General features: G+C 35.9%; 3 protein-coding genes across 7 annotated transcripts; 1 reads left to right on the forward strand and 2 right to left on the reverse strand.

The window, feature by feature from the left end:
• Positions 1–767: 767 nt before the first annotated feature.
• Positions 768–2,611, forward strand: LOC125602692 (pathogenesis-related thaumatin-like protein 3.5). The gene is made up of 3 exons (XM_048774179.1): positions 768–1,050; positions 1,347–2,010; positions 2,413–2,611. The coding sequence occupies exons 1-3, from the start codon at positions 990–992 to the stop codon at positions 2,546–2,548; spliced, it is 861 nt and encodes a 286-aa protein (XP_048630136.1). The 5' UTR covers positions 768–989; the 3' UTR covers positions 2,549–2,611.
• Positions 2,612–2,703: 92 nt separating this feature from the next.
• LOC106397859 (cell division cycle 20.2, cofactor of APC complex) lies at positions 2,704–5,682 on the reverse strand. 5 transcript variants are annotated; one of them, XR_007335001.1, is made up of 5 exons: positions 5,451–5,682; positions 4,125–5,359; positions 3,812–3,901; positions 3,665–3,748; positions 2,704–3,179 (listed from the first exon to the last, which is right to left on the reverse strand). XR_007335001.1 is itself a non-coding variant. In XM_048774178.1 (3 exons), exons 1-2 carry the CDS (start codon positions 5,514–5,516, stop codon positions 4,142–4,144), a joined length of 1,284 nt encoding a protein of 427 aa, XP_048630135.1. In that variant the 5' UTR covers positions 5,517–5,682; the 3' UTR covers positions 2,704–3,901; positions 4,125–4,141. The 5 variants fall into 5 exon arrangements, 1 of the variants encoding a protein (XP_048630135.1); XR_007334999.1 differs by having other exon boundaries at positions 2,704–3,599; XR_007335002.1 differs by having other exon boundaries at positions 3,665–3,901.
• Positions 5,683–8,857: 3,175 nt separating this feature from the next.
• On the reverse strand, positions 8,858–9,606 carry LOC125602691 (protein POLYCHOME-like). The gene is made up of 3 exons (XM_048774177.1): positions 9,388–9,606; positions 9,246–9,311; positions 8,858–9,169 (listed from the first exon to the last, which is right to left on the reverse strand). Exons 1-3 carry the CDS (start codon positions 9,604–9,606, stop codon positions 8,858–8,860), a joined length of 597 nt encoding a protein of 198 aa, XP_048630134.1.
• Positions 9,607–13,187: the final 3,581 nt, after the last annotated feature.

Raw genomic sequence — 13,187 nt, forward strand, 5'->3', positions numbered from 1 at the left:
GGGAATATTTGGACGACTTACATGTAAGTCGTCTATTTTAATTTCTTTACCAGACGACTGAAATGTAAGTCGTCTAGACCCTAAACATAACCCCTAAACTAGCTTTTATATGTCCGGTAAATGATCCGGTTAGGTTAAAACGTACATTGGTAAAGTTAAAGGTTCGGTACGATGTGGACGACTGAAATATACGTCGTCCGAGTAAATTATTCAACAGACGACTGAAATATAAGTCGTCCACACCCTAAACATAACCCCTAAACTTAATTATCTAATTAAACACTTCATAAAATCAAATCAAACTTGAAAAGTGTTTACTATACACAGAAATAAACACATATAGGTGAAAACTAATTTTTGAAAAAAAACATTTTAGTTTTCCAAAATCTAACCCTAACAATACATACAATACTACAACATATGTTTGCCAAACTCCTAAACCAAAGTATTTCATGATTTACTACTTCCACTCATCTATCTTCAAAACAAATCAATTTTATCATATCTTAATTTATATCACTTAAAACTGTTTATAATTACTTGATTTTTATTTTTCACGCATCAAAATATTTTTTACAAGATTTATAAATTATTTTTAAAATAAACTGGTACCACACGACTTACATTTCAGTCGTCCAGACGACTTCCAACATCTCAGACGACTCAGACAATTTACTGGGGCTATATTCGTAAAAATGGCTTCTGTTTTTTTGTTTGGTCACAAGGGACTGAGCTGTAATTTCACTAGGTTTTTAGGTTAGTTTTGCATTTGATTCAAGTTTGGGTATATGTTTGGGGTTAAAATCAAGTTGTGGGTTAGTTTTGGCAAAAACCCCTTAGTATAATCTGAGATATAGACTGTCCATGCATGCAAGTTATTCTCTATACCTCTCTTAAAAAGGCAATCTCATCTCAGTAATTCTCCGTAATCCAACCACACCCGGACCAACGAATAAGGATATTTTGATCGTTAAAGCTTTTCCAGTATTATGCATCTTCGTTTCAACTTGTCACCGAGGATCTTGTTACTATTTCTAACACTTTTATCAGGTAATTATCCAATATCCAAAATAGTTTTAATGGTAGATGTATCTCTCCACGTATCTGTATACACATGCATTCATCATGTATATATATTATTTTTCAGGTAATATTTTTATTTTATAAAAAATCACAAATATAACTTAAATTAGTTAAAATTGTTACATGAGAAATCCCATTCTAGCTCTATGATTTTTTCTGCCAATGAATTTTATCAATTTTGATTTTTATTTGGCACATTCAATAATGGATTCATATCCGTTAATGATTAGAACTCTAGTCTCTAGTGATTATTTAAACTACAGGGACAAAATGGTCGGAGTCAGCTCGAGTATTCACAATCGTAAACTCATGTGACCAAACAATCTGGCCAGCGATAACACCCGGAGAAAACTTCAACGGCGGAGGATTCGAGCTCAAACCGGGCCAATCCATAGTCTTCAACGCGCCAGTAGGCTGGTCAGGTCGAATATGGGGACGAACCGGCTGCAATTTCGACAAAACCGGAACCGGAACATGCGAAACCGGTTCATGCGGCTCGACCCTAAAATGCTCAGCCTCCGGAAAACCACCAGCTTCACTCGCCGAGTTCACGTTAGCCGCATTGGATTTCTACGACGTGAGTCTCGTCGACGGGTTTAATCTTCCGATGTCCGTGACTCCGATGAACGGAAAGGGAAACTGTAGTGTCGCCGGCTGTGTGGCTGACCTGAGATCAAAGTGTCCGCCGGAGCTTGCCGTGAAATCTAAGGGGAAAGTGGTTTCGTGTAGGAGTGCTTGTGATGTGTTCGATAGAGATGAGTATTGTTGTAGAGGAGTTTATGGGAATCCTGTTACGTGTCGACCAACAAATTACTCGAAAATGTTCAAGGAAGCTTGTCCTACTGCTTATAGCTATGCTTATGATGATCCGACCAGTATCTTCACTTGTTCCGGCACTGATTACGTCATCTCTTTCTGTTCCTCCAAGTTTGTGTCTTAAACTTTTTTCTTTTGGTGTTTATATTTGTTTTTGACATATATTTATACATATTTTAAAACTCAAACACATTAATTTCTATAACATTTTAACATTTAAAAGAAAACCAATAATTTTAAGTCTGAACCCCAAAACATTACTTGTGTGCTTCATATATGTTAAACCAAAAAAACATTATTAATATTTGTGTTTACATTTTATAGCTATAATACATTTTAGGCTTAAGTAAATGTTATAATCCTTTGCTAATTTCAAATGCAGAGGTAACCAAAACCAAGCAATCTTTTGCACCCAAAAACTAGCAATCTTGGCCACCTAATCTTTGTGTTTGATTCTGTATTTCTCTTTTGATTTTGTATGTTTAATTTGATTGTTATTGTGTATGTGTACAGGAAGAAGCCGGTGTGTACGTACCATGATAACAAGTTGGCATGCAGCGATGGTTCTGGTTCAGGTGGATTCAGGACGATGACTGGGAGATTGTGGCTTATATTGATGTTGTCTATTTTTGCTTTTATCTACTCTTAGTTCTTTTTTTTCGAGGAAAAATCCTCAGGTCACTAAGCCACGTTAAATTCAAAGATAAAATGTCCCTATCGAAAATCATCTTTCAGTATTATGAGTCATATTGTATGATCCAATAAAGATAAAAAATCAATTTTTGATAAAAGAAGAGAACCAAAAGGAAAACTGTCTTTTTATTTTTCAAACAAATCAGGAAAATTACAAGAGTAAGAGTTCGTAATATTTCAAAACATAATGTTTTCAACCTAATCTCATAGCTCTCAAGACTGCTGCTATGTACATGATCCGTTTCAGTTCCAATCAAAACCATCATTAGAGAGCTTATTATATCTTTATTCTCTTCTTATTCCCCATTTTGCTTTGGCCTCATGGATCATCATCATCATCTACTCTTCTCTTCTGTACTGACTATGACGCACTTTTCTGTGACCGTCTCTGATGCTTCTGGGAATCCCTTGCCACGTCAGCTTACAGCTGTGAGCTCCAACTTCCAAGCTGTAACTAAACTTCTTAGCCTCGTTCTCGTCTCGCCATGCTGGTCTTGGCTATGAGCATATTCATCGTTTCCGAGGATTTTCCATCTATTTCATTTGTTACCGTTGTTTCAGAAGGCTCCCCAACTTTATGCTTTTCTCTGAAAATGACACGAGCAACATCAGTAGTTTGTTTCCTTCCAGAACCACCAATACCTAATGTTTCATTTCTTTTTTCCTGGCAGACGACTGTACAACTGACGGGTTGATCTTGGACAACAACATCTCATTTTATTTCCAAACCGATGTAATTTTGGATCCTGACGATTCACCAACCTTAACCTCAATTGGAACAGATATATATATATATATATATATATGCACAGGTAATATATTCTACAAGCAATGATTATCCTTGGGGATATAATATCATTTAAGGCAACACTGGCGCAGCATAATGCTCAGGAAGATAATGGGTAAGAGCGGGTCCAACATCTCAAGCTTCCCACACAAGTCTTATTACCGGAGGCAGATAATGCTCAGCTATTGACCAGAGAGAGAGAGAGTGATTTACGCAGACCCTTCATCAAAACTTTCCTTAGTTCCCTAACCAGAAGTTGTTTGCATTTATGTAAATTTCTATTACCTCGTCTGTATGAAGTTGGCTGAGATATGGATGATTGTGATATATATTCCGAAGCTCCATCACTGAGTTGTGCACTGCACGCGACTGTAAAAAGAAAACTAACTAAGAAACAACTGAATACACAATACGCAGAGCACAAAACAGCACCTTCATGTTTCCAAGCGAATCCTCAACCCTCTTCATTAAAAGTTTCTTCTGATATGCAGAAGCCTCGCACTCTATCTTTTCATTGTCAACCTACCAAAATAAATTTAGATGATAAGAGTTAAATTAAAAGATCCTACCCGATCACTAAAATAATGATGAGACTGGAAGTGAGAGAACAAATCTCTTAAGTATCAAAACATAGTAAATTCGTAACTTGTAAAATAAAAGATAAAAAGCTCTCTATTCAACATATACTTTTACAAAACTAGTTTGAGGACATTTTTCTAGTCAATACAGTGGCTGGAGAAGGAACCTCTGGTAGTTGAGTTTTCAACGAATACGAGCGACATGAGAAAACGGCTCATGAGCTGCTTTTGGAACAGTTTTTTTGGCGGTGGTGTGAGGTAGTCCAAAAACATTCCAAAAGCACAGATTCTCGTCTCCTGCAGCTGAAACTACAGTACAACCATCTGGACTCTGGGTCATAGATAGAACTCTTGACGTATGACCAGAGAGCTCAGCCATTTTCACCATCGACGGGTACTTCCACAGTGTGAGCTGAGACCCATGTGAGCAAAGCAGCTCTCTTTGATTGTTGCTCCACAAGAGAGAAGAGACTTGGGAAGCAGTGTCAAGCGAATTCAAGCAAGCCCCTGTGCGAGTGTTCCAGAACTTGATCTTCCTATCTTCTGCACCACCGCCAGATGCAAGCAAATCGCTTTGGAAAGGACACCAAGCGAGAGCCTTAACTGCAGATGTATGCCCCCTGAGCCTGTGCAGCCACTGCGTACTAGTAGAACGATCCCATATATGTACTAGACGGTCGTTTCCGCCGCTAGCTAGTTGCTGACCAGATGCTGACCACTTGAGCCCACAGACCTCTTGAGTGTGACCCTTGTAAGTAGACACAGGGTATGACATGAACCGCACATCGTTGTTGAAGATACGTCCGTCCATTCCTCCGGTTGTCAATATATGAGTGTTCCAGGCCAAGGACCCAACTCGTGTGTGGTGGAAGCCTTGCAATGTTCTCAGTAGAGTCTTGGTTACACAGTCCCAAATGTGAACTTGACCATTGTTGAGCCCAACTCCAAGGTTGATACCATCATGCGCCCAGTTTAGACTTGTGACAGGTCCTTGGTCTTCACCATACGTGACAAGCGTAGTCACGGAGCCAGTGGAAGCATCCCAGAGACAAACAGAGTTGGCCAAGGCAACGGCTAGGACATTAGCACTGCTCCAGTCGAGAACGTTGAGATAGAAGTCATCCACAAGGCCAGGAGCATCCAAAGTTCTCTCGGGACGCTGAGGAATGCGTCGAGGAGGCTCATGCTGATGCTGATGCTGATGGTGAAGAGAAGTAGAAGAAGGTGGTTTGTTGGTGAATGCGAGGATTCGAGTTCGGTTAAGACCCATAGTCTCAGCCAATTGCTTTCTATAAGCTTTTCTGGATGAACTGACCTCTTCTTCTTCTTCTCTTTCTTCCATAAGAGCCAAGTGAGCATAGTCGAAATCCATGGCTGCTCTGTTCGGTATGAATCTGTCAAACTTTAAGAACAAAACAAACAAACAAACAAGTCAGTACAACAAACTCGATTCAGAAAAAGAAGGATCAAAACCCTAATTTGAAGAAACTTACTTTTTCCTTCTTGGAGTTGCTCACGGGAAGGAACCTGCGTTGGAGAACTATTCGACAAGTGTTCATTGCTCTCTCTCTCTCTCTCTCTCTCTCACGTTTTGTTCGTTGCTTTTTCGGGAAGAAAAAAAGAAAGAAACAAGTAATAGCTTTAATCACCTCGTTGCACCACCTCTATTTATAACCCGCCTCATTAACCGACACTCAACAAATATAAGGAAATAACTCAATTTTACTATTTTGTTGATAAAAAAAAAAGGAAATAACTAAACGTTTGTTCTTTGCGCAGGATTTCGGGAGAATAATCTATTTTGCCCCAATCAAAACAAATTATTCTCAGTTTCCCTCTTTTAAATTCTCTTCCACAATTTACCATTTTCTTTTTCTATTTTTTTTTTTTTCTCTTTCTGTAGGTGAGTCCCAAACTTTTTTTAATACTTATTAATCTTTGAATTTTTCTTGGGTTTATCTTTGGGATGAATATGTTGGTTCACAAACCATTAATAAGTTACCAACTCATATCTAGTTTTTAATTAAAAAAAAAAGAAAACCATGTAGCATTCTCAACTTCTTGAGGATTAGACTTGACATTAACGGTGGTTGAAAGTGCAACCACTATGCATATCGACTTTATGATCGTCTTTGAGATGCTCAACAAGGGATGGAATGTCTCCGGTCACTGAACACTCAACCTGCAGTGCTGCTCGTACCGGCATGAAACCTCCAACGATTCCGCAACCTTCTCGAGAGCCAAGCATCTTATGTTGCCGAGCTCGTAACGGCATGTAGGGCGCACGTGTTCTGCACTTGTTGTTTGCAGCTTGAACATAACGTGTGGCCATTGGGACATTATGGGAAAATTAACAAACCTAGATGTCAACGTTAACTACACAAAAGTAAGTTGAGTGTCGGAGAAAGAGTAGAACAGTCGCACACACACCTGATTAATTGGAGGATACATGAGATTTGTGCAAACCGGACATTCGAGAAGCTCATGAACACCATTTCCCTTTTCAAGTTTTGTCTGTTTCATGTTCATATGTTTTGTGTAATCAGGAGAATTCTCTTAGATATGGGATCATATATATATATATATCATTGCATGTAACTCTACTTCTCTGTCTATAAAGTTTAAAAACTGAAGCTTTCTATTGCCTAAAGATCTAACAGTGATTTATTCTTGTCAACAATACTCAAGATTGCTGATGTATCTGTATTCATGTCTGCAGATGGGATCGGGATCAATCCCCAACAGGCGCAGGTGACATTTTTGAGTTCTTGAATTGGCTTTTACTCGTGCTCTTTCTTTTTTACTTTTATTTGTTTGTGTAGCTCATTCTAAGCTCACTTATTGTCAATCTCTTAAGTGGAAAGCTAATGTGTGTTTGTTTGTTTGATGGCAGGATACGTATTCCTGAAGCATGGATCTGAACTAAGACTCATCCCCCGTGATAGAGTTGGAGCTGCGTTTTGTTATTGATCCAATGAATCTTGTAAACCGAATGAGTGAAACACAGTACCAGAAACATATTAAAAACTTTTGACATATTGAAATGGTTATTGTACAACTTCCTTTTTTAGACAAGCAAGGGAACTGGATCTGGTTTAAAGTTATATCTTTGGGTCTAATTCATGGTTATGTCTTACATTTATATCGTCCATGTTGTGCACTACACAAAGCTCGAGCATCTCTTTGAATGTTTACTTACTCATTAGGCTAGCGATTTATTTTTGTCTAGTCCGTGCGGTGCGTTTACGCTGTTATATCCGGTAGTACACTCTAGCCAACATTATTGGATCCTTGTCGGGCTGATTAATTATAGTCGATAATGCTAAAGGCTGAAGGCAGGCTCCAACAAAGCCACGTCGATTCTTTCCTTTCTAGGGAATAAGAAGCTCAATATTTTCGTTTATCAGTGTAGGCCCCAACGGGCCTAAACTATAATCAACTGACCGGCGATAAGAATTCGAGTAGAAATCACTTTGTATCTAGTCTGAAGAGAAATTCATCTTTGTTACTATAAATAGAAACGTCACACTTTGACCTAAATGCAAATTATCTTCCATTTTTAAAAACGTTTCGTGCGTCCCACGTAAACCTCGCATTTTTAAAAAATGTCCCCTATCGAAAATCATCTTTCAGTATTATGAGTTATATTGTATGATGATCCAATAAAGATAAAAACCAATTTTTGATATAAGAACAGAACCAAAAGGAAAACTATCTTTATTTTTCCAACAAATCAGGAAAATTACAAGACTGAAGGAGTTTGTAATATTTCAAAACATAATGTTTTCAACCTGATCACGGGGAGATTTTGATCTCATAGCTCTCAAGACTTTGCTATGTACATCATCCGTTTCAGTTCCAATTAAAATCATCATTACAGAGCCTATATGAAACATCATTTGGAATCATCTACTCTTCTCTCCAAAACCGTCGTGACTATCACGGACCTTCCTGTGACCGTCTCTGATGCTTCTGGGAATCCCTTGCCACGTCAGCTTACGGCTGTGAGCAGACGCAGCAACCTGCTGCAACAACAGAGCAAGTGCTTTGAGGCAACAGCTTAAACTTCAAAGGTTTCAGCTTGAGCTGGATATGAGTTCTGCTCTCGCCTCTCGCAAACATGATTGGCTCCTTCAATCTCAGTTCTTTCGTTTGAAGTATCTTTGCGGTACTCTGCTATGTTGTACTTTTCAGTTTGTTTGATGTGATGCATTTACAATTTGCACACAAAAGCTTGAAAATGGTCTTTGTTCTTGTATTCTGAATATGCAGTAGTATATCTTGTTGGTTTGAATAGTTTCAGGTGAATTGGAACCAAAGACGTTAGAAAAGTAGCAAAGACACTTCCCTTTTCCTCACGTATGGCACTGTTGGATAATTAATTAGTGTTGTTTTTTTTGTAGGCTATACTTGATCACGGTCTGTGAAACAATTCCAATCACGTTGAGAAAATCTTGGAAGCTAAAAACAAGCATAGTGGAACAGAATGAGTAGGCTAAGAGCAAAATGTTGCTGGGAAACAACAACAATTAAAACTACTTTGGTCAAATTCGGTTTTGGAATGTGAATTAGGAAGCGGTTCAAAGAAGAAGAGATTAGAGGAAGTGAAACTGATGGGTTGTCAAATAATTTTCTAATCAATAGCGCTACTACACAGGCCATGCCAAAGGTACAAAAGAAAACAACTAGTATCAAAAGAATCTTCAAATTTCACAAATAGTGAAAAAAGAAAGTAAGCAAATGTAATCTTAACTCTCAAGCCTAAAACACAAACATTGGTAATAACGTGGAGTATGTACTCTCCGTGATATGATATCCACTCGTCCCTCTTTGTATCATCGTCAACTTTTTTTTACGCCTATGATCCCTACTTTTCAGAGTGTGAAGAGTTCCCAAACGGTCACCTCATGGACATCAATGTTCGAATCCTCCTCTCCCTCTCAGCTCTCTGCGCACTTGGTGTGCTTTTCAGCTTCTCAAGCTCTTCCGTCAGATAAATCCCCACTTGATCTATATAGTTGAGGAGCTCTGGAGTGAGGGCCTCCTCTCCATCAGATAATTCCTCTTTGAGTGAGAGCAACTTCTGCTGAACCCAAGCGATGGAAGAGGGGTGGTTGACTCCAGCGGATGCAACAGCACTGGCCACAGAATACCTGAGCTCGAGCTGAGCCAGTGGTACACGGTCAACTGCTCTCCTTCTCTCAGTACCCGCCTGCAGAATGGACTATGGCTAAACAGGCAAGCCTTACGCAAAAGTCGTTGTTAAAAGCAAGTGAGGCGAGTCTAACCCTAACAACAGCAGTATCAAGGAGGGGCCTTGGGCCAACCACTGCTCTCCTTCTCTCAGTACCCACCTGCACAAAAGATTACGGCTAAACAAGCAAGCCTTAAGCAAAATTGGTTGTTAAAATTCAGTGAAGCTAGGCTAACCCTATTCACATCAGTGATATCAGCGAGGGCCCTCCTTGAAGGTGAAGCACGAGGACGAGTACGAGTACGAGGACGAGGCCTTCCACGCCGCCAAATACCACCTCTTGCTTGCACAGTCCATGTAGTTTCATCGTCAACGAAGATCCTTCCGCGCTGTCTGTTGAGAAACAATGATGCAAAATCAATTTGTCGTTCGAGTCTATCGCGCCCTTCCGCCATCTCCGCTTCTGCAAATTGGTTAACTAGACGGTTAGAATCAATTGATCTTTTTGGGTCTAACCAAAAAAAATAAACCGATTCGAACTAAACCCTAATTTCATTCCTAGCTTTCCATAAACTCATCGAACCTAGTTCTCTACGATCCTATGATCCTAGTAAAAGAGCAATCGGTGGTTCATCGAGATTTTTACCTTTGATATATGTTTACTCTAATCGCTTGGTGTTATGTGAGAGAGAGACGTTGAGACTTTAGAGACACACACGCGAGGCTCTCCTCTGGTTTGGTTTAAATACATTTGAAAACAAGCTGTCCCTAACGGGTATATTTTTTCTTCAAATTACTATTACCTTTCAAAAACGAGTAATGATTTTTGAAACTGTTTTGTTTTTTTTTTTTTTTTTTTTGATAATCTAGGTAATCCGGACACTCCGGAGGGAACACGGCTAGCGCCTAAGTACACCTCCGCAGAAGGCATCCTTGAAGACAGCCCTTTTCACTTGTTTGTTTTTTGTTATTTTGTTTTTTTTTTGTTTTTGCTAATAATGTAAACTAGGCTAAGATCTGCATAATGCGCGGGATAAACATTTTATATATAAATAATAATTTATATATTATTATTTATTTTATGTTTTTTAAATATTATAAAATAATAAAATAATAAATATATATTGAAATATTGAAAAATCGGTAATATTACATATATAATTAAATTGGCTTGCGCATATAAATCAAACAATGACTATTGTTTATTAACGATAATTTTATGGTAAATAAATAAAAAATCAATTTTATCCATTTTATATAATATAATTAAATTTAAATGATATTAACATAGATATGAAATATATTTTTAGTAAAGTTGTTCATTAAACAAAGGTTTTAATCATATGGTTTTATGATTCTTGTCATCTTATAGCAAAAATTTAAACCATTAATAACTTTTTAATTTGAGATGTCTAATAGTTTTAGTAATTTATAAATATTTTTAATTGAATGCAAAATTAAAATATTAGTTAAGTTCTCAATATTTGTTCAATGCATATATCAATTTATAATTTGTATTTTATATGATATGTAGTTTAATTAAATGATGTATATATATATATTAATAATAACACTTATTAAATAAGACTTCTTACTCATGTAGTTTATAACTATTTATATCTTATTATACCAAAAATTTAAATCATTGATAATAAAATTTTGTTTGAGACTTTTAACAGTTTAGTAATTTATATTTTTTTTTAAAATTCAAAATACAACATATACGAAAAAAATCTAATTTTTTATTATATGGTTAATGAAATTGTGTAATATGTTTTAATAAAAAAGATTTAAACAAAAATGATTGAGTGTATACAAATTGTTAGCAAATCTTTGTTATTGAAAATCATTAATTGCTATATATATATTTTAATAGCATTAGGTAATTATGTAGCTTTATTTAAGGAAAGAATGAAGAATAACTTTTAATACTAATAAATGATTTTGTGATCAGTTTAATGAAAACTATAGTTTATATTTAGATAGACCCATTTAATTTTTTAAAGACTCGAAAATCATTTTCATGATGACACGTGTATGATTCAAATGTTGTAATTCTCTTTTAATATATAGGGGATTTCATTACTTATAATAAACCGGAAACTCCTTTGCCTCCCCCTTTGCAAACCGGAAACTCCTTTTCCTCTGAAACCTCTACCCAGCGGTAAAGGCGAGACAAACAGTCAAGATGGCCACAGTTAGTGACTACCTGATCTTTGGACAGGTCCATGCATATATAGCAATCGAAAAAGCTCCCTTCGCTTCCAACACTCTTCTTAACAACCATTTTCTCCTCATTTACATTGTCTTCTTCCATCACTTTGTTCCCATTCTCACACTTCTTCGAGTCCTCGTTCATTTACATTCGCTTATTTTACTTTTAATTTAATATAATAACCAATCATAGGAAGTCTCAAGCGTTGTCTTCACGTCTTGCACGTCCTCTCTGGACCGGATCATATTACTAACTTATCTTTTGTAATCATTATTCATCTATACTATACTAAAAGGGGGATATAAACTCCTCTTAGAGTGTCCACATAAGCACAAAAAATCGTCCAATCAGAGAGTCCGAAGTTGCCACGTCATCTCATTTATTTTTTCGTAAAAAATGAAAAAACAATACAAAGGAAAGGATCGAACCCGGGTTAGTATGACATAAATATAGGGCAGATACCACTAAGCCATTGAAACTTTCTTGGACACATATACAAGAATCACTAAATATGTAATCATACTCTTATGTACATTTACCAATGTTTTTAAACCCGACCCGGACACCAAACCGGACGACTTACCGGCTCACTGGGTCACTGGATCGACCGGGGATGAACCGCGGGTTAATAAATAAATTAATTTTATTAAATAATAATATATTAGCTATAAATATATAAAAACTAAACTTTGGATATGTATACATTTTATGTTTAAAAAGTATTTAAAAATATTTATGAATATATATATAATATTCATAAATATTTAAATAAGTGAATATAATCATTCAGTCTTTAAACTTTTAAAAGAAAAAAAAAATTTTGAATGAAGATCTTAAAAAGTTGGAACTTGAGATTGAAAATCTTAATGTCTAATGTGAATAATAAATAAAACTTCAAATTCAAAATAAACTAAAAATAAAAGATCATTGTAATAAATTGTCAATAACAGAAATAAACTAACACCAAATCACATCAACTAATTTTGGTTCTCTCTACCATCGTTCATTTCATTTTCTTCTGGTGGCATAATGAAATCTTGATCAAAATTTAAAAATCAAAAATATAAAACCGAAAAGGAAAATCTAACTTTTTTCGTCAGCACCTAACTTCTTAATTGGAAACTTAGAATATAAAACATAATTTAAAAACTAAAAAAAAAGTAAAAGTTATTTATTGGTCCAACCGGTATCGGATTCTGGGTTTTAGTGGGTTTTTGTGGGTTTTTGCGGGTTTCTAAATATTGGGTTTCGTGTTATATAATAAATATATATTATTTACTGATAATAAAAATATAGTTATTCATCTATCACAAATATCTATGCAAATATGTGAATCAAGTACAACAATCAAACAACATAATGATTTTCACAAAGAAAATTTAAAAATATATTTATGTTATGTAGTCTTATTTTATATTCTTTAAATAATGTAATATAATATTATACATTATTTTTTTAGAATTGAAAAATACATATATATCAGTTAGACAAATTAAGCGATAATTAGACAAATTTGATTTTTTTTGCGAGCCAAAAGTTTATTATTAAATTAGCATCAGTTATTTCAAGATGTTTAAGAAATGATGGACAAAAAAATAGGATGAACATAAATGATATATGAACTATAAATAGTACTTTGTAAAGCTGACTTAGATAACACATCTGCAAATCCATTTCCAGTGCTTTTTGATGCCTAAATTCACTTTCTTCAGAGCAGTTGTTCCACAAAGAGATCGTATGAGATATTGTTTTGATATTCAGATTTGTTTCTTGACTGTTAAGAAGATTGATAACTGTAAAAATGTCTCATTCGAATATGAT

The sequence above is a fragment of the Brassica napus genome, unplaced genomic scaffold, assembly GCF_020379485.1.
Source record: "Brassica napus cultivar Da-Ae unplaced genomic scaffold, Da-Ae ScsIHWf_294;HRSCAF=481, whole genome shotgun sequence".
Taxonomy (NCBI): domain Eukaryota; kingdom Viridiplantae; phylum Streptophyta; class Magnoliopsida; order Brassicales; family Brassicaceae; genus Brassica; species Brassica napus.

What these genes read in the sequence shown, in the direction of transcription:
- LOC125602692 (XM_048774179.1), top strand. Translation starts at nt 990, where the DNA reads ATGCATCTTCGTTTCAACTTGTCACCGAGGATCTTGTTACTATTTCTA. An exon ending in ATTTCTAACACTTTTATCAG is followed by an intron (nt 1,051 to 1,346) that starts GTAATTATCCAA and finishes TTTAAACTACAG; the next exon opens with GGACAAAATGGTCGGAGTCA. An exon ending in ATCTCTTTCTGTTCCTCCAA is followed by an intron (nt 2,011 to 2,412) that starts GTTTGTGTCTTA and finishes GTATGTGTACAG; the next exon opens with GAAGAAGCCGGTGTGTACGT.
- LOC125602691 (XM_048774177.1), bottom strand. Translation starts at nt 9,606, where the DNA reads ATGGCGGAAGGGCGCGATAGACTCGAACGACAAATTGATTTTGCATCA. An exon ending in ATATCACTGATGTGAATAGG is followed by an intron (nt 9,312 to 9,387) that starts GTTAGCCTAGCT and finishes TCTTTTGTGCAG; the next exon opens with GTGGGTACTGAGAGAAGGAG. An exon ending in TTGATACTGCTGTTGTTAGG is followed by an intron (nt 9,170 to 9,245) that starts GTTAGACTCGCC and finishes TCCATTCTGCAG; the next exon opens with GCGGGTACTGAGAGAAGGAG.
- LOC106397859 (XM_048774178.1), bottom strand. Translation starts at nt 5,516, where the DNA reads ATGAACACTTGTCGAATAGTTCTCCAACGCAGGTTCCTTCCCGTGAGC. An exon ending in GCAACTCCAAGAAGGAAAAA is followed by an intron (nt 5,360 to 5,450) that starts GTAAGTTTCTTC and finishes TTGTTCTTAAAG; the next exon opens with TTTGACAGATTCATACCGAA.